This window comes from Nyctereutes procyonoides, unplaced genomic scaffold, assembly GCF_905146905.1.
Source record: "Nyctereutes procyonoides isolate TBG_1078 unplaced genomic scaffold, NYPRO_anot_genome, whole genome shotgun sequence".
Taxonomy (NCBI): Eukaryota; Metazoa; Chordata; class Mammalia; order Carnivora; family Canidae; genus Nyctereutes; species Nyctereutes procyonoides.
In genome coordinates this window covers 57,419,651-57,445,700 of record NW_026575049.1, presented here as the reverse complement: position 1 = coordinate 57,445,700, position 26,050 = coordinate 57,419,651, and the positions used below count along the sequence as shown (strand labels likewise).

General features: G+C 32.8%; 1 protein-coding gene across 2 annotated transcripts in view; it reads left to right on the top strand.

Annotated features, from left to right (window-relative positions):
- The window catches only part of PPP4R3B (protein phosphatase 4 regulatory subunit 3B), a 62,361-nt gene that overhangs the window by 23,512 nt on the left and 12,799 nt on the right, over nucleotides 1–26,050 (top strand). For both annotated transcript variants that reach the window (XM_055328036.1, XM_055328035.1), the window contains exons 5-12: nucleotides 1,163–1,240; nucleotides 2,336–2,452; nucleotides 4,026–4,142; nucleotides 16,537–16,668; nucleotides 17,760–17,862; nucleotides 20,132–20,173; nucleotides 21,809–21,967; nucleotides 25,198–25,367. In XM_055328036.1, the coding sequence (XP_055184011.1) occupies nucleotides 1,163–1,240; nucleotides 2,336–2,452; nucleotides 4,026–4,142; nucleotides 16,537–16,668; nucleotides 17,760–17,862; nucleotides 20,132–20,173; nucleotides 21,809–21,967; nucleotides 25,198–25,367 (918 nt within the window). The remainder of the gene's footprint in view (nucleotides 1–1,162; nucleotides 1,241–2,335; nucleotides 2,453–4,025; nucleotides 4,143–16,536; nucleotides 16,669–17,759; nucleotides 17,863–20,131; nucleotides 20,174–21,808; nucleotides 21,968–25,197; nucleotides 25,368–26,050) is intronic.

Genomic DNA, 26,050 nt, shown 5'->3' with positions numbered 1-26,050 from the left:
TTGTATATGCAATTGAACTCTCTCAGAAACAGATGGTTCAGGCCATGGTGTATAAGGGCCAGAAGTCAACAAAACAGCAACAACAAAAAAGACCATTCTGAGTCAGACTAATGAACGGAGTTGGCTCTCAGTGGTTGAGTAACACTGATGAATGATTATTGGGAGAGTATGTTATGTCATCTGTGATTCTAGTGATTTTTACTCGTTTATATGTAACAAGTTTATCTCTTTTAGACTTTAGACACACTAGTTTATATTAAAAATAAGATTATACAGTATGTACTATACTTTTGTCCTTGTAAATAGTGCTTAGAGAAACTAACACACATCTGCCCTTTAATACCTCAGAGTCATCAGTGTGAAAAGCAGTTATTGTAGTGTTTTATCATTTAGTTGTATCCTTGGAAACTACAAGAAAATGTCAGCCTGTACCCCCGAAGGCCCTAGATAATTTTATTTCGTGAGTTCTTGTGTTTTAAAAAGCTTTGCAGGGACACCTGGATGGCTTAGCAGTTGAGCATCTGTCTTCCGCTCAGGTCATGATCCCATGGTCCTGGGATCGAGTCTCGCATCGGGCTCCTCGCAGGGAGCCTGCTTCTCCCTCTGCTCCGCCTCTCTCTCTCTCTCTCTCTCTCTCTCTCTCATGAATAAATAAATCTTAAAAAAAAAAAACAACTTTGCAGTCTTACCACTGCCAGAATTCAGTCTCCTTTTACTGCTGTTCCTATGCCATATATTTGTGATACTCATTTTTCTAATCTGTGGCGGACTGACAGTGAGATCTTCAAACTTGCTTGAATTACATTTAAATTAAAAGTAAATAAATAGACTCTGAGCAGGAGTTGCAGAGCATCTCAGTTAAAATACATGAGTTTTCATGCATGACTTCTAGACTATAACTGGTTATTTTTGTTTTCCAAAGAGTTCTTTATATCTCAAGTTTCTGATTAAATAAGGCAAATGCATGTATAACTAACTAACATTAAATGATGTAGTCAGGATTTGAAAATTATAACATGAATATACCCTGGAATTTTTAGGTTTCATGATGAAACTATTAGATTTTCAACTATTTTTATTATAATTTGTGTAAATTATACAAATGTGTGTAAGTTTATACTCTTGTTAGACTGTTTCATAGTAATTATTTCTTCCCATGTAGGAAGATGAGAAGTTTTTGTCTGAAGTTTTTGCACAATTAACGGATGAAGCTACAGATGATGATAAACGGCGTGAATTAGTAAGTTATTTATTCTTGAAATTCAGACCTTTAAAGAGCACTTACTGTTGGGATACACAGCTTTTAACATTGAATTTGTTAAGAATTTTTTATAAATATGAGATGAAATTTACATATTTATGCTATATGATTATTCTCAAAGTTTCTCAAACTTCCTGTATATTTACAAAATTTTAAAAGTATTTGATGTGTTTCCCACCCCCCCCAACTACCCCCAAATGAGGGGATTTGTGTGTGTCACAAATCCTGAAATTAGATGTGAGGTTTATGTTTGGACAGAACTACAAATTCATACGTTTTTATGGTTATAGGTACATTATAAAACAGCTTTTTTTTTTTTTTTTTTTTTAGAAAAAGTAAGGACAGTGCTTCTTGAATAAATGAATAAGTAATTTGTTTCTTGGAAATGTTTTTTTTTCTTTTGAATGTGTGTATATTTTCTGAAGAATAAGCCATGCTTTGGAGAAAGAATATAGTAATGCTGTTTATCAGCAGTTTGTCTTTTTTTTTTTTTTGTCATTTTTTATTTTAAACATTATAATCAGATACTGGGTTTAAAAAAGTAATGAAAGACTGCTGACTTAAAGTCAGCCAAGTCATCCTGGTGTAATTAATAATAATCTCAGTTTTCTCATTTATAAAATTAGTTCTTTAAACTGGGGATTGTCTAATGTCCTTTCCAATTCTTAAATATGGGACTGTACTTTTGAGAGCTTCCTGAGAACCCAGCCAGCATTTGTTATATAGCATATTTCTGTGAAAATACCTTCTCTAATTCAAAATACATGCCTTACGTGACATTCTTACAACTAAATCATAAGAGCACTATTGATGCGTCTTCTCCCCCTGGGACTGCACATATAACGTGTACCATACTGTCTTTGGAGAGGTCATTGTTTGAAAATGATGCAAAGCTGACTTAATTGGGATGCTAGTTTTTCATGTGTCCTTTAACGTAGGCGTTAGGAGCCGGGTATGCCCTGGAAAATCAAGGTCCTTGAGAAGGAGGCGGGACTCTGGGAAGCAGCACGTTAAAGGTGCCCCAAGTTTGCTCTTACACGTGTCAACTTCTCACTATACTTTCTGATATTACAGGTTAATTTTTTCAAGGAATTTTGTGCATTTTCTCAGACATTGCAGCCTCAAAACAGGGATGCATTTTTCAAAACTTTAGCAAAGTTGGGAATTCTTCCTGCCCTTGAAATTGTAATGGTAATTATACAGTTTATTTTCATGTTTGAAGTTGTGAATTTATAGTTTTATATTATGTATGTGAAAATATTTATTTTAGTAATGCATATTGAGTTATTAAGTTGTGATTCATTTGATAGTGAATTATTACAAGTGTGTTCAGTCTTAATATTTTTATTAACTGAAATTTGTAATATTAATAATATGTAAGCACTTGCATATAATACGCCTTCAAGTGAATAAAAGTCCACATGCTTTTTCAAGATTATTATATCTCCTGTAACAATATTATGTTTCATAGAAACTATTAAAATATCTTTCCTTTTTAGACCAGTGAGTACAGTGAGGACAGCCTGGACAAAGGCAGCTCATGCTGCGATGTGGGTTAGGGTGGTGGTCCTCATACATTTGCTTATATGATTTTTATCCATTGGTATTATATGAAAAATTAAAACTGAGAAATTTAAAAAATATTTATTAATTCATTGAAAAATAATAAAACATGTTGACATAAATAATATAACTTCTGTGAAAAAATAATTTGCCAGAAGCAAAAAAAAAATTTAGTGAGAAGATTGGTGGTGGTTCACTTTTTTTTTTTTTTTTTTTAAGATTTTATTTATTTATTCATGAGAGACAGAGAGGGAGAGAGATAGGCAGAGGGAGAAGCAGGCTCCACGCAGGGAGCCCGATGCAGGACTCGATCCTGGGACTCCAGCATCACGCCCTAGGCCAAAGGCAGGCGCCTAACCGCTGAGCCACCCAGGCGTCCCTAGTTTCACCTTTTTTTTTTTTTTTGCCAATCCCTTCAACATTTGGTGTAGAAGAAGACAGCTAGATTCTCATAGCAACTTCTACATTTAGTTTGTTGTGATATCACATGTCTTGTAGCCTCTGGAAAACCCCATTATACTTATGATACACTGAGAGTGAAAAGGGCCAATGAGGCCCTAGTATTATTTATTATTATGAAGCAAAAGAAAAGGGTGTTGGACACCTCCCCAAAATTCCATGGACCACACCTTGAGAATTGCTGAGTTAGGGAATGTTTTTAGAATCACTTGGAGATTTAATGACTTATGAGTCATGTATCTTTTATCTATTAAAGAGAGAAAAGCATTCAAGATCACCACTTTAGAAAACTAAGCTGTGAACAAAGAGTGAAAATATCCAGAGTGCTTTCAAAAGCATCCTCTGTTAAGAGAGTCATAAGGAAGACAATCAGTTATTAAGAAGTAACTGGCAAATCCAGGACCAAAGACAGATTCTGGAAAATTTTGAAGTCTTTAACTAGATAACATCATTCATATTTTGCATATATGTAAATAAAAAAATTTTTTACAACATTTGTAAAGTATAATAGTATAATCCTGTGCTGATTCTTACATTTAAATTCTCTGAATCTTTGTTTTGATAAAAACTGGTAGAAACTAGTCATTGAGCTGCTTAAAAGCTTTTTAATATTCATAAAAGAAAAGGAAGAAAAGATTTCAGTACAACGTCTAAATCCAAAAAGTTGATGTGCATAGATTTGGGAAAGGGAACACAGCACAATTTTTGTTAACAGTCTCTAACCTAATTTTCCTTTTACTAGGGCATGGATGATTTGCAAGTCAGATCAGCAGCTACAGATATATTTTCTTATCTAGTAGAGTTTAGTCCATCCATGGTCCGAGAATTTGTAATGCAAGAAGCCCAGCAGAGTGATGATGTAAGTAATAATGCTCTGATTCTATATGAATTACCTGTAATGTTTGCATACTATTGAAAAAAGGTGTAACTACAATCTTAATCTTGAATGAAGCAAAATAGGTTTCTGACCAGTTGTGACTTCAGCAAGCCCAGAATACGTGGCATTTGATTTGTTTATTGTAAAAAAAAGTATTCAAACTTGTATTGAGATAGATTATAATAGAATCAAACTTTTCAAAGAAGTTCAAGTGCTAATGATACGTAATTTCAAGCCTGTAAGTCAGGCACTTCTAGTATAACTAACAAGTTGCTCTCACTTGTTCAAATTTGTATTTTTTTTTCCCAGTGTGAATAGATGTTTAAGAATGAGACCAATGTGTTTTCTCACTACAGAAATACTTAAAACTTTACCCTTATACTGTTTTAAAAACAAAATGAAGGGAGGTGGGAGGCGGGGGGCTAAAAAATATGAAAAAAAAGAGAAAAGAAAAAAAATGAATATTTAGCTGGAATTTAAAATACCCCTTTATCAAATATATTTTAGTGTTAAACAGAAAATAAATGTATGTTCCTACTTAAAGAAGATTTTGATTTCTGTTGTTAATTTGATCCTTCTTATGAGTTACTATTGAATTAAACCACAGTTGTTTTATATGTTTTGTGTTTAATCTCTTAATGTCTTCTTAGATTTTTGCATTTTTTGTTAGGTTTTTTTTTTTTTAAGCAATTTTATTTCAGAATCAGTTTGAGTTAATGCTATAGTTTTAGGCAATAGAAAAGAAGTATAAGAAATCTTATGTTAAGTATATTTCAGGGTAGCCCTGGTGACTCAGCGGTTTAGAGCCGCCTTCAGCCCAAGGCGTGATCCTGGAGACCCGGGATCGAATCCCACGTCAGGCTCCCTGCATGGAGCCTGCTTCTCCCTCTGCTTGTGTCTCTGGCTCTCTCACTCTCTCTCTCTCTCTCTGTTCTCATGAATAAATAAATAAAATCTAAAAAATAAAAATAAAAAATAAAATTTAAAAAAAAGTATATTTTAAGTTTTTTTTAAAAAAACCCAAATAATGCTAAATCTGACTTGAAAGAAATAAATATCTAGTTTATTAATCAGTTTATAATTTCTCTGTTGGTGTGTATATCTTTGTGTCATCCTTTACAGAAGGTAACTTCGAATTTAACACTCTTCGTTGATGCATTCTCAGTGATGTGTGTGATTAAGGGCATTCATTATTACATATTTTCAGACCGTGAAAATAGTAAGCTGCTAACTTTTAGAATTAACTCTGAAAGTTTTTATTTCTATTTTTATTAAAAATATTTTCTTGTTCATTTATTTGACAGATAAGACTTAGAGAATCCCTTACTGATTTTTAACAATGAAAAGTCCTTTTCTCAGTTTTTCTTTTTTCTTATAATCATAGTCTTCAAAGTCTTTCATTTCCCCCAAATTTTCTGAGATTTAGCAGTTTAACATTTAAAATTTTTGTTGCCTCAAAATAAATGAGTTAGCCCACAATTTCTTTTTCTTTTTTTTTTTTTCTTTCTTCAAAATTAAGTTATTCTACATGGTAAATTCTATGTTGAGTTCCTGGTAACCTTTAGAAAGAAAAAACTTTCCTGTGTATTTATTTGGTGGGCAGTTGACATTTTGATCCCCTTTTAAATAAAGTAAATTCACAGCATTCAAACTTTCCTTTCCAGTATTATGGAGCAGATTTGGTTTTAAGAACTTGGATTACATATTAAAATATGTGTTGAGCAAGAGGAATTATTAACATATTTTACTATAGTTGTTATTTCTATCCAAGCTAGAAGGATAGATTTAGCCATAATTGTCTTTTTGTTATGCCACTGATTTCACTTATTTTTATGCTAGTGTCCTTTGAAACATTTAGTAAAGCTTACTGTGAAATCTGACTGGATAAGTAATGCAGCTATTACTGAACCACTTATTTTGGCAGGTATTTTCACTGTATTTTCTCACTTGAGATTGAACTCATTTTAATTATTTAAAAATAATAATAGCATTGGAGTTATTTTTTTAAGAGTCCTTATTTTGTAAAGTTTTATACTAAATACTTAATAAATTATATATGTTAAAGTTACTTTTAAATAATAATGAAGATGAACTTTGCAATAATAAAGTTTAAAAAAGGCATAAGCTAATCTCTTTGGGTTTGATAGTTTGCTTTGAACATGTTTCTTAAAATTGCATCCATTTTTGACTTCTTATTCTGAAGTGATTTTAAATTTACAGAAAAGTTAAAATAATAGTACAAAGAACTCCCATATATACTTCACCCAGATTCCCCAGTAGTTAATATTTTATTTCTAATTTGCTTTATCATCCTCTCTTTGCTTATATTTGTATGTACACATTTATACACAGACATAATTATTTTTGTTCTCAGTCATTGAAGAATAAGGTATAGAAATAATGACACAGTGCCTTTTAACCTGTATCTACTTTAGTGTTTTCTGTTATAATTATCAATATCAGGAAGTTAGTATTTTTACAGTCCTAATATCTAACTGTAGTCCTAATTCAAATTTTGTCAATTGTCCCAGTAATGTTCTTTTTAACCAAGACAAAACTGAAAACTTTCAGGTCCAGTATCCAACAATCTGGATTTATTTCATGGTTCCTCATGGTTTGATTTAGGTTATTTCTTTGTGTCAGGAGTGGTATAGAAGTAATGTTTCATTCATTGCATCACATTAAGAAATTCCCTCAACTTTAAAAAATGAGTTTAAAGGGTTTTTTGTTTAGATTGTTTTGCTATTTCACAGACTTTAAGGAGTTGGCCCGTTAAATTCTATAGAATTTGAAGAGCTGTGTTTGCTTTCTTCTGACATGGCAGATGGATTAAAAGAAGTATTATATTTGTAGCCTTCATTCATTTTGCTATGAAACAAATTTCATGTGCATTTTTTAAAATAATTCTTACATTTACATATAAAAAACAAAAATGTTTCCACAGCATCCATCAGTTTTTAATCTACTTCAGAATAATGTTCCTGCTCCTGACGTTCTTTCTTTTTCCTCTTATTTACTATATTCATGGAATTTAAGATATGTGGATGCTAATATTTTCTTGATCTTACAGGAAAGCGTTAGTGGAGAATTTTCATTTGCCTTTGTCATGCTTGTGACTTGTCTGATAATGACTGTGTAATGCCATAGATTGTAAAATGTATCTCAATATCAAGAAGTTAAAAGTTTTAAGAAATCTTAGAAACAATGGAATAAAGTATGTTCTTTATCTTTCCCAGTCAGAAAATAGAGTTGCCAGATGATAACCTGGATAATCTCTGAATTCCATGTGTAGGAACCCAGAACTTCCCCTTTGTTGGCTAATTACTTTTTGCGGTATTGCAAAATTTTTAAACCCACAGAAATAAACTTTTAAAAACCAAAAAAAAAATAAATAAATAAAAATAAAAAAATAAAAACCAGTATGTGCTTCTAAGAATAGTATGAGATTGGAGTGTGATGAAACTAATGGTAATGGGAGTATCATTTCTCTAAAACTTTGATTTAGAAATAACTAAAACCTTGAAAAGTCTCTTGGAAACTTTGGTTAAATCAGATTTCATGGGCCTATGGTCTCTGTTACAGTTACTCAACCCTGCCATCATAATGTGAATTGTCCATAGAAGGTGTAACTATGTTCCAGTAAATTTTTCACCTTAAAGTTTTATTTACAAAGTAGGCAGCCAGCAAAGTAGTCTTGTAGTTTGCCAACCCCTGACTTAGACCCCATTCTCAGAACATTGCAGGTGTTTAGAGGCTCACTCTGAATTGAAGGTTTTAATTGCAGAAGCTGCTATGGCAGTGTAAAAAGAAGTTAAAAGAGGGACCATAGGAATAAGCAGGCTTCAATGGGAAGGAAATCATTGGGCCCTCTTAATTAAGACTGTAAATTTAAAGGGAGATGAAGGGGGGTGTGTGTGTGTGAGTGTATACACACACACACACACGAGAGTGTTCTCTAGAATAGATTTTGGTGCTCCAGCATTGACACATATTAACTGGAGTTACTCTATAATGGTTTATTTGCACATCAAGTCATCATTTGGCTTTTGAAGGAATATTCCAGTAGTTTTTCTTACATCTTCGTTATTTAGCTGCACTTGCTTGAGCATGAGTTTTTTTTCTAGCCTGAGTAATGCCATTGTTGGAGAACCAGTTTAAGGAAAATTAGATTTGTATGTGTAGTATTTTAATGCCAGTAAAGAATTCTAGTAGACAGAAATAAGTCAAATTTTGAAAGAGGTTCAACTTACAGTGATTTTCTATTCCATTCCCTTTGTTCTGCTATTGGAGAAATAGACATGGGAGAGTTAATAAGGATACTTAGTGTGTATTTTAGATGACTGTACTGCAGTTAGAGAGTCTAGGTCCTTCGGTTCAGCTAGGTTCAGCTATTCCTTCTGTTCAGGGAGGCTTGCTCTTTTGTGTTAATTAAGAGATGAAACGTGCCGTACAGACATAATGTTGATAATACATTGCTCATTGATGTATGTTCAGTCATTTGTTACATTGTTTTTGGAGCTATTTGTTCATTGTTTCTGAAAAATACTATTACTTTTGTAGTAGATTAATTTTAATTGTTTACTGAGGAAGATGTACCTTTGGAATAACACTGTCTTGTTGTTCCATACTGCTTTGTGGGGTAAAATCTCTAAATCTGTGGTTAATTCTAGTATTTTATTTTATTTTATTTTTTTACACAGAAAATTCTATTATTTTAGAAGTTGATTTTTACTTAATTTGACAGAATTCAGAAAAATAATAATAATAATAGAACCTAACATATATCCTAGGGCTTATCTCATTTTTCCACATCTTTCATTGTCTTTCACTGGCCGATGCCTACTGTATTACCAACTGTAGTTTCATGTTTTGTCCAGTTTTCTGTTGTTGTTGTTCCGGGTAAAAACTAAACCTAGTTCCTGTGACTCCATCTTATCCAAAAGCAGAAGTCTGTGTGTAGTTTCAGAGCAGATTTTAGTGCAGAAGTCTAACTCTTATTACAGAATTAGAAAGTTTGTGGATTCATTTCTCTTTTGTGTTTTCTTTAGTAAATTATTTTTGTTTCATTAAAGTAATACTTAAGAGCTATAAAAATAAACCCATCTGATACAAGAATTTGGAAGCCATCTTTTTTTTTTTTTTTTTAAGATTTTATTTATTTACTCATGAGAGATACAGAGAGAGAGAGAGAGAGTCTGAGACACAGGCAGAGGGAGAAACAGGCTCCATGCAGGAAGCCTGATGCGGGACTCGATCCCGGGTCTCCAGGATCACACCCTGGGCCGAAGGTGGCACTAAACCGCTGAGCCACCCGGGCTGCCCTGGAAGCCATCTTGTTTCAAGACTTTTATATCATTGCATGTGGAAGTTAGTATTTTGATTATGAGAAATTCTCATATTTTGCCCTTTTTCTCCCCTTGCATCTTTTTTTCTGATTATCCTGTTTTTTTCCCCCTTTTCTTCAACAATGAAACTATAATAATAAACTTGAAGAGTGCTGTTTAGTTTCTATGATGATGGAAAAGTTTTTTCTGTTACCATTCAACAAGGTAATCCCTTGCTACGTATGGCTACCAAGCACTTAAAATGTAGGTAGTGTGACTAAAGAATTACTGGCTTTAATTTTAAACTGCCTTTTGTGTGGCAAGTAGATACCATATTGAACAGCACAAGATTAGAATATTTGCTACCTATATAGTCTAGGATTGAATCTTTTCTCTTACAACCATTCTAAGCAAAGGATGACTTGATCAGGTCTCTGTTTTAGAAGGGTAGTTCTAATAGCATCATGATGGAGAGATAACTGGAGAAGGAAGGCCTGACCTGTGACAAAAGAAAGGAAGAGGAGAATAAGGAATTAATGTATTACTTAAGAATGAGTTTGGCCTCATATATCAGAAGAATCAGGAATGGCATCACTAAGATAGACTAGGAAATACCAGGTCTCATCCCCACAACAGAAATTGATTTAACAACTAGTAACAGACAGGAATACCTCCTCCCAGCTTCTAGAGTCCAGATTAGAGATTATAGTACTTGAGTGGAGCACAGAAATGAGAAATGATGCATTGAAAGGGTAGGAGCAATTTCACTTTACCTTTGTCACTTCTCCCCAAGTCAGCATAGCACACCACTGAGAGAGATCGTCTGGGCCCACAGATTCTCTCATGGGGAAAGGGAGTATAAAGTGAGAGTGTGACATCCCTAGCCTTTCAGAACGTTACCCATGAGGGCCATTTCTTTCTAGTACTACCCAGAACAGTGAGGGAATCACCTTGCAATAGCTAAGAAAGAAAAGGAGCAGGGACTCTCAGCACCACCACACACATCTCAATAACTGGCCCATGTACTCTGGCAATGAACCCCATCAGCTGACCCAGCCAAAATCTCTGACTAGGCTGACTTGTGAAGAATTTTCCCTGCCAAAGCCAGTCTTTAAAGGCCGAAAGAGCTAATTGCTTCTTTAGATGGGCAGACAGCAGTGCAAGATTACAAAGATCAGGAAAAACTTGATACCACCAAAAAAAAAAAACTAACCTATCATAGCTGACCCTAAAATAATGGAAAACTGTGAACTACCTGACAATCCAAAATAATTGTCTTAAAGAAGCTCAGTGAGCCGCAAGAGAATACAGATAACTAAACGAAATCAGAAAAATACTACGTGAACAAAATGAGAAGTTCAACAGAGACACAAACTATTAAAAAAATCAAAAAAAATCTAGAGCTAAAGAATACATTGACTAAACTGGAAAGAAAGAAAAAAAGCAATAAACAACTTTAGCAGCAGATTCAATCAAGCAGAAATAAAAATAGAGAACTCAAAGACCAGCCATTTGAAAATATCCAGTCAGAGAACTAAGAAAAAAAGAATGAAAAATAGTGGAGAAAAGCTTTCATGTATTATGAGATATCATAAAGAAAACAGCATACACATTGTAGGAACCTCATACCTCGAGAAGAGAAAGAAAGAGGGCAGAAACTTATTTAAAGAAATAATGGCTAAAAAAAAAAAGAAAGAGAAAAAAGAAAAAAAAAGAATGGCTAATAGCATCAAATCAGGGGAAAGAAATGGTCATCCAAGTACATGAAATTTATGTCTTCATATAGGCTATCCAAAGAGATCTTCACTAAGACACATTACAATAAAACTATCAAAAGTCAAAAACAGAATTTTTAGAGCAGCAAAACAAAAAACTAAAAAAACCTCATCATATACAAGGAAACTCCCATAAGTTTTAGCAAATTTCTCAGCAAAATCCTTACAGGCCAGAAGAAAGTGAGATGATAAATCCAAAATGTTAAAAATGCCAACTGAGAATGCTTTACCTGGCATCACTAGACTGGTCTTAGAAGACATGCTAAAGGGAATTCTTAAAGTTAAATGGAAGAACACTAAACAGCCCCAAGAAGACATGTAAATAGAAACAGTGTAAAAAAAAAAAAAAAAAAAACTGTAAATCTCACTGGTGAAGGTAAATATGTAGACGGATACAGAATGATATAATACTCTATTCATGGTGTATAAATCACTTTTAACCCTAATACAAAAGGTAAAAGACAAATATTAATAACCATAATTATGAAAATTAATAGATACACAATATAAAAAGAAATCTGACATCAGCAGTATGTAGGTTGGGAGTAAAAGTGTAGAGTTTGTTTGCAATTGGTTGTGAATGAAATGTTAATATTCAAAATATGTAAGGAATTCCTGCAGCCCAATAGCAAAAAATATAACCCAATTTGAAAATGGGCAAAGGAACTAAACAGACATTTCTCCAAAGTACACATACATCTATTAGGATGGCTAGTATTGGAACTGCAGGAGAAGATGGTGGTCTGTACAGGAGTCAAAGTTCCTCATAATTTTCTCTTATTGGAAGAACTTGAGGGACTAAAGGTGTAGTAAGCAATGGTACTGTCATTTACACATAAACCTAGAGTACTCAAAATAGAGTTCAGGCTTACAAGATGAAAGCATGGAGAGAAGAGTCAGATGCTGTGGAAGCATGTGTGTTTCTGAAAAGTGAAAAATCTCAAGAAGAAAAAACAAGTGGCATGCTTTATCCATCTTGCTTATTGAAAGCTTCAGGTGAAGTCGTCTGAAGTAGCAGGTACAATGAATATTGTCACAAATGGTGTTAAGTTTTGAAGTGGTGAGGGTGCTGACTAGTAGTATCAAACATAGTTCAATATTGTTTTGATGCCTGTATTTATAATTTAAAAATGTGGAGGAAATCATGGATTTCTGTTAAAAGCCATTCCTATGTGTGTTACATGTAACAGACATTGTAAATATTTACAGTCTTTGACAAACCAATGCATTTAAGTGCAGCCAACAGAAAGGAAATAGGTTTATGGATATATGATTTTGAGATGAAGGTTAGTCTTAAAATGTAAATAAAATGTGGAACCTGTCCTCAAAAAAAAAAAAAAAAAGGATGGCTAATATCAAAAAATAAAGATAAGTCATGATAAGGATGTGGAGAAAAGAAGAGCCCTTGTACATTGATGGTGGGGATATACTGGTGCAGCTATCATGGAAAACAGTATGGAAGTTCCTCTAAAAATTAAAATAGACTACTATATGACCCAGCAATCTTCTGTCTATAAATCCAAAAGATCTTAAAGAGAAATTTCTTCCTTGTTCATTACAGCATTATTCACAATAGTCAAGACATCTAAGCCACCTCAATGTCCATCTGCAGATGAATTGATAAAATTTGTCACATATATACAGTAGAACATTATTCAGCATTATAATAGGAAATCCTGTTTATGAATGAATCTAGAGGACATTTTGCTAAGTGAAATTAGCTAGACACAGAAGGAATAATACGTGATAATTCTTATATATGAGGAATATAAAATAGACTCCTAGAATAAGAATAACGGTGCTTGCTAGGGGATGTGGAGTGGGGGAAATGGGGAAGACATTAGTTAAAGGGTATAGAGTTTTAGTTATACAGGATAAGTAAGTTCCAGTGATCTACTATACAGCATCATAGTACCTAAGAATATTATATACATAAAATTTTGCTAACAGAGTAGATACTATGTTAAATGTTTTTATCACACACAAAAAAAGAGAAACCAACTTAGAATAGTTCTACCTAATAAAAGTTTTATTAATGTCCCAATAAGTCACGAGCAGCTCCCTGATACCCTCAGATAGCAGCTCATGATGCCAAAAGACTTTCATCTTTTGAATCTGTCATCCTCGTTTTCTGGTTTTAATGTCTGTTACCGTGAGGTTGAAAGAGTTCTATTCCACCTCCAGGAATAAGAAAGGCAGAAAGCAAAATAAGAGAGCAGATAGCTTTTGTGTTTCATTTTAAAGCACTTTCCTGAAGGTTCTACTTAGCGGTTTCTACTTGGATTTCTTTGGCCAAAAGGAAGTTACCCTTAGCTATGAAGGATGCTGGGAAACAATGTTTTCACTAAGTACATTACCTCTGAACAAAATTTGGGCTCTGCTAGCAAAGCAGAGAAAATAGAGACTAGGTTGGCATCTCGTAGTATCAACCATAGTCCACTCTAGCTACCTAACTTTCATGTTTTCTTTCCTCACCCACCCTTCCCTCAAGGGAGACAAACAAGTTTCTGTTCACTTTTGTATCCAGTACCACGTACAGAATATTTGAGTATTAGGTAGTCCTCTTCAAGTCCAGATAAGCCTCCCCAGTGTTTCAGTGACCTATAAACAGATAGTTTATCTGCCCCCAACATCACAACTAAAGTGCTTTTATTTGGTAAAAGAGAGCATACATATAGCAGTCGTTCATTCACAACTGTGATTCACTGGTTCATCAGATATTTGTTGAATAGCAATGGTGTGGACTCCTTGTCCTGGGAGGTCCTTGATTAACTAAACCAGCAGTCTCTAAAGAATCCCCCTTGCCTATTTTTTTCCAAAGCCTTTCTTCCCTCAAGACATTATCACTGTGTCTACATCTGAGATGGGCAACAGAAGATGCCTTTCCTTCAAGGACCTATATAATCTTCACAGCCTACTTTCTGTTGGTGTGAGTTCTCTGGCCCAGTGGTGGTCTTAGAGATTGGACAGTCATGGAAGTGTTGTTTATTTTAAAACTTTCTTGACAGTTAAGCTTCCTCAACTATGTAGTAGGCTTCCAAACTATTTGCTTGTTATGGATTTTAAAGATTTTATCCAGGCCTAATCTCTTTTTTAAAAAGACTTATTTATTAGAATGCGTGCTGCACGAGTGGCAGGAAAGGCAGAGGAAGAGGGAGAGAATCTTAAGCTAACTCCCCACTGAGGGCAGAGCCCAACTCCGGACTCAGTCTTACAACCCTGAGATCATAACCTGAGCCAAAACCAAGAGTCAGATATTCAACCGATCAAGCCATCCAGGCACCCCATATCCAGGCATAATTAATTCAGTTTATCTACTGACCTCTGTGCCCTTCCTGTCTGAAGCTTGAGTATCTTAAAATGTTCTAGAGAAGAGTAATAATGCATATACCTCTCTCTGGCAGGGAAGTCTTACAGGCCTTTGAGAAAGGCAGTTCTTTTCTTATTTCCTGAAAAGGCTATAGCTCTCTTTAGCAGTCATTTTCACTATGAAATACATAAATCAAGATTTTTCACTTCCACGTGTTACTAAATTATGGGACTCAAAGTTTGGCATTGATACTGATGGAAGCAGGATTTATGAGAAGCTGCATGTAAGAGAGAAAACAGGAATAAAAAAGTTTGAAGAATGTATATTGAAATGACATTTCAGTGTTATGAGCTATACCTTAAGTATTTCTTGCCACTATGGTTTTATTTAGATATAACCTACATTCATCATTTATGATTTTTTGTGCCTACTTTAAATGCATAAACTTATGAAAGAAGATTATATATAATTCACCGAATTATCTAAGGCCCTAATTAACTGGTAGAATATAAGTAGTACATATTGACATAAATTTAAAGTAAGTAAATGCCCCAGCATTGTCCTCAAGAAAGTTCATTGGATGACACCTTTTTGTAGTATCTTAATATTTACATGAGTTGTGCTTTGCTGATCCTACTAGAATAAGAAAGAGCAGCAGATTAATGTAGAATCTCCCTTTTTCCTTGTAACTGAAATGAGGCTTGGTTCTGGATTTATTAATTCTGTGATTTTTATTTCATAATTCCTCTTTGAAGAGATTTAATTCTGTTTCTAATGCCTTGACAGAATTGATTCATTAGTGTTCAAATTTTGAAACATGGTAAGGGTTAGGGTTCTAATTTTAAGTTAAGTGACTGTGACATGCTTTTGTTGGTTCTCTTCATGGAACACAACTTTGCAGGGAAATACTTGTGGAAACCACAGTATGTTAAGTTTAAGAGGGGCTAGCACAACAAAAGTAACAAAAAGTACTTTATCCTGGGGTTGCCTGAGTAACTCAGTTGGTTAAACATATGCCTTTCAGCTCAGATCATGGTCCAAGGATCATGGTCTCAGGGTCCTGGAATGGAGCCTTAAGTCCTTGTCCCAGCTAAGCAGGGGGTCTGCTTTTCCCTCTGCCCCTCCTCCCTGCTCACGTGCATGCTTGCTCTCTCTCAAATAAATAAAATCTTTTTTTAAAAAGTGCTTTATACCGAAATTCATTGTTTTACAAACAATTTAAGAAATTTATCTTCATCCCATGCAGTTCCTTCATTTCATTTCCTTCAGTTACTATCTTTCTTCCCCCAATAATAAGTATATTCTCAAATCAACTGAGTTGATGTCAAAACTTTTTTCTTTGATATGAACACTTTGTACTATAATTTTCAAGATTTCTTAAAAATACAGGCAAGAGGCAAATACTGTATCTGCAAGCTACTTTGTAGTTTCATAATTAAGATCCCAAAACATGCAATTAATGCAGATCTCTATGGCATTAGATTATTATGTAACACAGTGTGCACCCACTTGCCTCCTGTGGAGAGTTGTATACTGGGTTTTCCTCACTGTTTGGTAGAAAGGATTTTCTCTTTTGAAACTGATATAATCTGTTTTAGGGTCACATGATGTATGATGATCTTCCTTGTTCAGGTGGCTTCTAAATTTCAATCTGAGGCTGAAATTTAGAACAATAATCTTTTAGAATCTCTAATGAACAAGAATCACTGATGATAAATGATTTTGTTTTCTACTTCTATATGTTGATGTTGCCATAAGCTGTAGTGTGCTCTGCTTTTTTTTAGTGAGCTTTTTTCACTCTAGTGTGTTTATAGAACTTTGAAAAATACTGGGAATATAAAAGTTTAAACAAGTTCATTAAAAAAAAAAAACAAGTTCATTTATTTTTTGGTTCTGGTTTTATTCTTTCAGCTGGTATATTTGTCTTCTATCCAAACCAGATCTAATGGAAATACATTTTCTTTCAGGATATCCTTCTCATTAATGTAGTAATTGAGCAAATGATCTGTGATACTGATCCTGAGCTAGGAGGTGCTGTTCAGTTAATGGGACTTCTTCGTACTCTAATTGATCCAGAAAACATGCTGGCTACAACTAATGTAAGAAATTATTCTGGGATAAAAATGTTTTGGTCTAGTCAGTTTAGATAATGTATAATAAATTATGTATAAATATATAAATTATATGTAAATATAAAATCTTAAAATGTGTACAATTTTGGAAAATAATATTTAAGTATTTGTACACTTGGGATCCAAATAGCTGTGGTGTTCCTGCAGCAGTTTATTTGTGGTAAAATGCAAATTGTGATCTGCGAAAATCTTAGTAAAATGTTAGCATTTCTATTAATGGCCCTTGGCCTCATTCTGTTAACTTCTTAAAAATGAATGCACAACAGGGTACGTATGTGTAACACTGCTGAACTGTAAACAGTAAAAATGCCTAAGATAGTAAATTTTATGTTATGTATTCTTTAATCATAATGAAAGAATTAATATGTACTGAATGATATCAACTACATGGTAGAAGTCATTCAGAAAAGACTTATGGAAATATTCCAAAATATTAATAGTTGTCTCAAAGTGCTGGGATATTTTTTCTTTATAAAATTACTTTATATTTAGAAAAGAATGTATATATTGTGTTTAAATCATTACTTGTTTATGAGACCATTGTATAAAAAATAGTGGCCAAAAATCAAAAGACACTGTTTTCCAAGTTTCCAAATAATAAATTTTTGAAATTTAGAAAATAGATCTAAATTTTGTACTGTTCAAATGGCTTGATAAATCACTTTGGTGTTTTTTCCAATTTGGATATGCTATGAATGTAGTTTGAAATTTGGATATGGTATGGATATGGAGTTTGAAATTTTAAGCAGTTAAGTTGGTCCTATATCATATTGCTTGACAGAGCCTTTGCATTTCAGATCACAAGCATGTTAGAAAAAAATTCTGAATAATTTTCCTCAGAAATATTTTTTATAATCTTTTTCTTGCTTTCATTTTAATTTAGTTATATGAAATAGATTTGATTTTTCAGTTCTGCAGAAATACAATTAAGGTGAATATAACTAATTTTTTGGTGCTTTCATGGTATCTTAAAGTATCTGTTATTTGTATATGACTTGCATTAACTCTTAAAGATATTAATTAAAAAGCAATATTTTAAAAAATTCTGTGTGTTTCAGAAAACTGAAAAAAGTGAATTTCTAAATTTCTTCTACAACCATTGTATGCATGTTCTCACAGCACCACTTTTGACCAATACTTCAGAAGACAAGTGTGAAAAGGGTAGGTAGGGTATCTTATCTGCTTATGATTTCCATTTTTAAAGAGTGAAATAAGTAGTATAACTATAACAGACTGTTTACTCAGTGCTTTATATGACAGAAAAATTACTACTGAAAAATTTAAACTGCAGTATAAAATCACGATATCCATTGTTTCAGAAGGTCTCTGTTAGAGAATGATACAGAAAATGTGGCAAAAAGTATTACATCTTGAGGAAGAGAGATATAAACACTTTAACAAAAGGAGATTATCTAGAGTGGGCAAGAGTAAACAGTGTATTACCCTACATTAGAAAATCCAAGGGAACAGTCATTTTGGAGAATAATTTGGCAATAAAGTACAAGCTCTCTAGTTTCACAACATAAGGATCAAAAGTTGATGAGGTTAATCAACAAAGTCGGTTAAAGCAGCAAAAAAAATAACTGTAAATACTCTAAATGCTGACTCATTTGCTAATATTTTGTATAGGGGTAAGGCTTTTTTTTAATACTTTTTATTGTATTTCTATGTCATCTTTCAGGCATAAACTACACACATAATTCATCAGCTATAACTTCTGGTTTTATAGACTTCTGGACTGTATTAAACTTAGCCCATAAATACTACATTTTTATATTTCATCAGTCTGTGGTATTTAAATTATGTAATCATACTGCCAAAAATAATTAGTGTAAACAAAGGACATTTTGATATGCATACAATGTAACTGGTAAAATGAGAAATGAGGGGGGCATATTCTCTTGAGAGTGTTGGCTAATTGGTAAGTCATTTTAAAGAGGAAGTCAGTTAAAGAGAATGTTTACTAAACTAAGTTGTGAAATGGGCATACCTTACATAATACCATCAATTCAATTTCTGAGTGTATATCCTAGGGAACATTTATGTATAATGCATGAACAGTTACAAGCATGTGTAAGAAAATGGAGAATGTGTTATAATCATACAGTGGAATTCTATATAGCAGTTAAAATAACAATTTTGATGCCATCTAACTAGTTCTCAAAAATACAAAATTGGGTAAAACATGTTCCAGAACGTTTTCATGCAGAATAGCTTCATTTGTATAAATTAAAATAAATGCATTTTTAATCTTTATTTAAAAATAAGACATTTCCAGCTTATAGAAATATTTAGAAAATTGTAGGACAGACACCCATATATATCCTGTTGGCTTTATCAAAACAAACTTGCCCTATTTTTTTCAAATTATTTTGAAAAGAAAATAAATTACAGACACTGTTAGTTTCCTATGCACACCTTCACATTCTCACTTTACCCCATCCCTCAAGGAATGCTGAATTTGAAGTTTATCACACCATGTGTGTTTATATTATTATGACCTGTAATACATTGTTTCTCATGTTTTTAAAACTTGATATGAATTCATTTCTATTGTACACATTATTTTACCTTTTTTTTTTTTTACTCATTTTTTTTTTGAAATCTATCCATATTGATACCTTAGAGTTCTTACTTATTTTTAACTTTTGCATAATATGGTCTCTGTGTGTTGTAATTTAGCCATTCTGTTTCTAATGTACATTTGTTTCTAGTTTGCTATTACACATAATGCGAATAGACATTTGTATTTTTCCCTATACCATTGTGCTCTAAGATTGTATGCCTAAAATTCAGAACTTCCAATATCCTACTTACTTTCAAAGTATAAATGATAATTGTTAACATGTATCATTCTGGAGTTTAAGAAATTCCTAAATCGAGAGAGACATGCCCTAATTGTTGGAGGATGACTAAGAAGTAAAAGAAAATGTGTCAGTCTTATCTCTGGTTGTAACTTCACTTTTTTATCAGAATATTTATTGTTTTTTAACAGTTTCTCATCTGCACTCAGTTCTGTAAAAGATTGCAGATACAGGTATAATATTTGAAGCAACTATTTTTTTAAATTGAAGTATAGTTGACACATGATGCTGCATTACTTTCAGTGGACAGCACGATAGTTTAACAAGTCTATACATTAAGTTATGCTCACCACAACTATAGCTACCATCTATCACCAAATGATACTATTACAGTACCATTGATTATATTCCCTGTGCTGTACCTTTTATCCCTGTGACATACATTCCATAACTGGAATCCTCTATCTCCCTTCGCCCATTTTGCCTGTCCCCTCACCCTCTTCACAATTAATTCTTTTTAGTGGTTATTCAGGTAAAATGAGATGGTCAAAAACATGCTTTGTATATTGTGACTAGGAAAATGTGGAATAATTACTGAAGTAACTGACTTTAACTTTTTTTGTTAGATAATATAGTTGGATCTAACAAAAACAGCACGATTTGCCCTGGTAAGTATAAATTCCTATTTTAAGAGTCAATACAAATAGTAAGCTTTTTTTGCTCAGAATATAATGCATTTATTTATACAAGGCTAGGAAAGGCATATTTTTTTTAAAAAAATCCAAAAAAAATTACCTTTTTTCTTTATTGTAAAGAAGAACATTCCACTTTCTCTAACATAAAAGATGGAAAACTGGTTGGAATTTTGTTTTTTCCCTCTAAATTTAGAAATTATTTTCTGATATCTTTTTGAAAAGACATCTGAAAGTTGAGTTCATTATTTTTGAAACCTAGTAAACTAAGGCCAGTTAGGAATGCTGCATGAAAGCATTATGCTTAGGTATTTATGAATCTGAGTATAAGCACTGTTGCTTCTACTTGGAGCACACATACCCAGGTATCACATTGGAAGTATGGAAAATATGCTGTGTGCACCTAGCATCCTGTCTTTCTCTACTAGGCTTATCAGTGGTCTAGGAGAGCCAGTTTCAGTTGAGAAGACCATTTAGAGATTGGATTAGTTAGAGATAAAATGATTAATTTGAGAAAGTGAAAACAAGACATTTGATTAACACTGAAGATGACTGTTACAAAATCTTTTGTAATTAAATTGAGGAATTACGAGAGTTTATTTTTTTATTGGTGAGGGACTCTTTCAAATATTGGCTGTGGTGTTAGCGTTTATAGATTGGTCTGAAGCAAGTAAAAGTCTTTACTTGCATTTGATGTAGGAAAGATCTTTATAAATACCAGAACTATATTTTGTATTTTTAATGGCTATTCTATTCTCAATAGAATGCTCATTTATTCCCGATACCTTCAGAGTTCCACAAAATATTTGTGTTCATCTTCTTGAAAAATAAAATAGTTGGATTAGATCTATTCTCTAAGGCTGTGATTCTAAAATTTCCTTGCAGTTTAATATTTCTTCCCTAAAACATTTATGATAGGTGTCAGCAATTATTGACCTAAGTCCTTGGACCATTCAGCTTTGATGTTTATGAACCAATTTGAAATCATTTCATTAATGCATACATACACCAAGGCCTCTTGAGGGAGAAAAAGATAGTGTATTTCAATGGGCCTCTCATAGATATCACGATTTAATGTTAGAAAGAATATTGTTAAAAAATCTTGTGTAATATTTTTCAGGTGATATTCAAATAGCCAAAATATCCTTTCCTTAAAGATATCTTTAAAGAAAGCATGTTAATTTTTCTTGGGGGAAATTTTGCTGCACCATGATAGGCAGAAAGCCTGAGGTATTTATTATTCTTTACTGTGAACCCTTTAATAGATTCATTAATATCAATAATGAAAGCATATATTAAAGAAACATTACTAAGAAAATATCAATGTAATGAGGGTTTTCTTATCATGTTTGTAGATTTTTATTTAGGCGTTCTTTTTTTCCTCTTACCACTAATACATACTTTATACAGAGCCTTAGAAAGTATCAGTTTGATCAATAAAACAATAGTATTTGAGAGTCTGCTAATGAAAAAGTAAAAATCTGTAGCTTCTTTATATAAAAATGAAGAAATGCAGTTTAGCTTTTGCTCTAAAATATGGGACATAAACTTTATTCTCTTTAGGTGAATTGCAATATTTATTTTATTTTCATGTGATGACTTTCTTTGTAGATAATTATCAAACAGCACAGCTGCTTGCCTTAATTTTAGAACTACTCACATTTTGTGTGGAACATCACACATATCACATAAAAAACTATATTATGAACAAGGACTTGCTAAGAAGAGTCTTGGTCTTGATGAATTCAAAGCACACTTTCCTGGCCTTGTGTAAGTAACAATTTAAAAGAACATTCTTGTAAGATATTTTAAGGAACAATATTTTTAATAAAGATAAAACCTGAAACTACCCATGTGAATTTTTTTTTTTAGCCATATATATGCTATCATGAGAAGTACTAATCTTTTGTTTTCTTTTATTTAAAGGACAAGAGGAATAGGTCATGGTGCTTCCCTACTCACATATTACTCACATTTAGATTGAATTAGATTAACTGTTGTGATAAAATACCATGTACGATGACGACATTTCACTAATAGAACAAGTCCTGCTGTCTCTCACATCTGTTTCATCAAACTATCATAGTGACTTTTTAAATTTGAGATATGGGCCTTGAAATGTTTTTTTATAACTCGGGTTATTTATTGAATTTATAAAATAGCTTATGAGTAGTCCCCCTCAGTATACCACTGGGACCAATAATCTCCAAACTTAAATGCTGATATTTGCTTCAATATTGATTTTTGGTAAACTGTTAATTTTCCTTTCCTCTTGATAATTTTACCTGGAAATAGAGATAAAGTGACCTCCTTCACCCTCCAAATAAAGAGTTTTGGGTGTTTTTTCTGAGCATAAAAGTTACAGTTAAAATTGAAACATTTAACGTATAGTGAAAAGGTTAATCTCCCACCTACTACTTTTAAGACCTTAAGAGTAGCCATCATTAGCTGCATGCATAATTTTTTCTATTCCTTTTTCCAGCTCCATACAATTTATATAAACACTCAGATATTTACAGGGCTTTTATTTTTATAAAAACAGGATCCTATTAACCCACTTCATAGTCCCTTAGTATTACTCTATGTGATTGAATATGGTCTCAACTAAATTTTTTTTCCTAAATGTAAGGGAGTAACACTTGATGGAGTGGCTCCTCCACAATTATTTTGCCATTCTGTAGTGCACAGATTATGGGATTGTTTTGGTATTTTGCTACTCCACATAACACTGTAGTGAATAGTATATAAGTCTTTTAAGTACTGGTTTCTTTATTTCCACAGTACAGATTCCCAATAATGATAATGCCAGGACAAAATGTTTATATAGTTTAAATGTATCCTTTTAAATTTGAATTTCATATACAGCCTCCAGATTACTTTCCCAAAAGATTGAAGCCCTTGACACTCTTGCAGCACTCACTGATTCCTAAAATGTTATGAAGAGGATGATGGAAAATGTGGTATTTCATTTGTGTTTTAATTTACCTTTTAACTTCATTTTCCTTGGCAACATATTTTCACGTTTTAGTGCTTTTGAATTTTATCTGTTGTGAATTGCCTATTATCTTTTTCTTAGAGCTTTCATATTAGAGATATTAATAATTATCACATTTTGGGGGAAAAAATGACCCAGTCTTATTTGTCTTTTGCATTTGCCTTTATTTATAGTATTTTTTCATATAACAGTTTTAAGATTCTCTGTGATGAAAAAATATATCTCTTTTTTCCCTTTATGAGTTTTAGGGGTTTTGTTTTGCTTAGGAACATCTGTGTCCTAATATTACACAAATAAAATATTCTCCTCGATTTACTTCTAATATTTTTGTTATTTCACTTTTAACTTCCATATATAATACATTTGAAGTTTGTTTTTGTATATGGTTTGGAGGGCTCACTTTGTTTTCTTCCAGATGGATAGCAAGTCTTGCCAATTCCCTTATTAAATAAACTATGTTTTTCTTACTGAATTAAAATTTCTCTTTCGTTATGCAGTAAATTGCCATATACATCTTGTGTCTTATTTCTTAACTATTATTTCTGAATCTGTTATTTTATAGATGAGTTAAATAGGAAAGTTTATTCTTAGGCCATTATGGCATCTCTTTTGTAAAGTTTAATATATGCTAACTCCCTACTCACTTTTCCTTTTCATAATTTTCTTGGTTCTTGGACATTGATTCTACCATAATAACTTAAAAATAATTTTATCTGGTTATTTATGATAAGATTATGTTAGGTTTTATATTAATTTTGGAAGGATTGATGTTCTCATGATAGGTGTTCCTATCTGACTTTCTGTAAATAATCCTTTTGGATAACTGCAAAGTAGTCCTATATCAAATCTCCATTATTTAAATGTTTACATTGCTTCAAGATCCATCATTATAAGTAGTGCAGTTCTAACTATATCATATCATTTATCAGCAGTATATGATAGTGCCTGTTTGCTCACATCTTTACTAATACTTACTTTCTTTTTAATTTTAAATAACTATTTCTTGTCCTACAAAAAGAGGCGATGTTATAAGTCTAGCACTTCTCTTCACACTAGTTTTTGTTTTTTGGGTTTTTTTTTTTCTTCACACTTCTTTAGTGTTACACTTATCATGTTTATACCTTATATGACCTATTTCAGTTTTATTCTCAGATAATATTTAGGACCTCTTTTGACAGGCACATCTTCTTTTAATGACTTCCATCTGTGAATAGCGGGTTGAAATGAGAGATTTCTTTTCAGTATTTAAAATATGAAAAGCCATGTTATACTGCTTACTTGTTACTCTGTTGTTCTTTTACAAATACAGTCTGACTTGCCACAGTACGTTTACCAAAGGCAAAACAACTCATAAGCAATTGGTAAACAAGGGTTAAAACATATAGGGTTAAAATGTATATGTTATAATGTATAGGTAGTGTCAGTTCACAGATGACTTTTCCAAAGCAAAGAGAACTGAATTAGTGGGAATGAAACTATAGCCTTCATCAGAAGAGTAAAAGACCTTTAGCTCTCCTTATTAAGCTGGCAGCAGGAACCCCTTTGGCTTTATTTTCAGAAAATTGAAAGAAGTACCTACCTCCAAAGCTCCCTCTTGCAGAGAGATGAGGCAGTCTGGGGCAGGTTGCACCACTCTTGAGCCCACCTTCATGACAGACAGCCCTGCACTGATTCTTAGCTGCCATCACTACATCGTCTGCATGTCTACCAGCACTGCTCTGAGTACTGCCAGCATTGGCATTCAATGGTTTCTGTGGGGTTTTTTAAATCTCTAAACCATGGAGCTACCTACCAAGTATTGGGTTTTTTGCTAGCTCTAGCTACATGAGTTATACATATTTGAGTAGTCTTTCCTTAACTCTGTTTTTCCTCAAAACCCAATTATTTTTAGTGCACAGCTTTACTTTTTATTTTAGAAGAATATATACATTGCTTTATGTAAAAATGGCTGTATAGTAATTGTTATTAATGAGATTATCAACTTGTTCCCTGTATTTTTAATTAGGTGCTCTTCGTTTTATGAGGCGGATAATTGGCCTTAAAGATGAATTTTATAATCGTTACATCACAAAGGGAAATCTTTTTGAGCCAGTTATAAATGCTCTTCTGGATAATGGAACTCGGTACAATCTGTTGAATTCAGCTGTTATTGAGTTATTTGAATTTATAAGAGTGGTAAGTTTATGTTAAAGGATTCTTAGTGAAATAAAATTATTATATGTTTAGCAATGTTAATATTTTAAATTATGAAATTCAACATAGTGTTTTAATCCGTGTTTATTCTGTATTATTCCTAGTTCCATTTTTATTGGCCACATGTTTCAGAATTATATTTGGCATATGTGGACATTTGGCCAAGCATGCCATTCATGAGATCTCTGTAATCTATTGTAGGGGTAGTAATAAATAGAAAGGTTGAAAATAATTACTTTGGTAAACTTTGATAGAAGATGCATAAAAGGTAGCTGTTATCATGGAATTTTAAGTTGAAGAGACCAGGAAGTTAGGTGGACCACTCCTTATTTTATAGATAGGGGCTTCACACACTCGAAGTGATCAAATTGTTTATTCAAGAGCATCAGTTTGGTTATGAGTGCACAGTCAGAGCTTGAACATAGGTCACAGCTCAGTTTTGAGCAACTGAACATCTGTCATAAAAAGATCTGGAGAGAACTCTATGTGAACAATAGGGATAAGACAAGTAACTGTAGAACCAGTAGAGTAATTTTACCCTCTCCCATATACTGAAATCATTCCACCATGGAAAATGCCCCACATGGTTAGAATTGGTTAGAATTTGTAAAAAGAAAGTCAAAGCTAGAAATTCATTCTCTAGGTTTGGCTCTTAGAAATCAGAT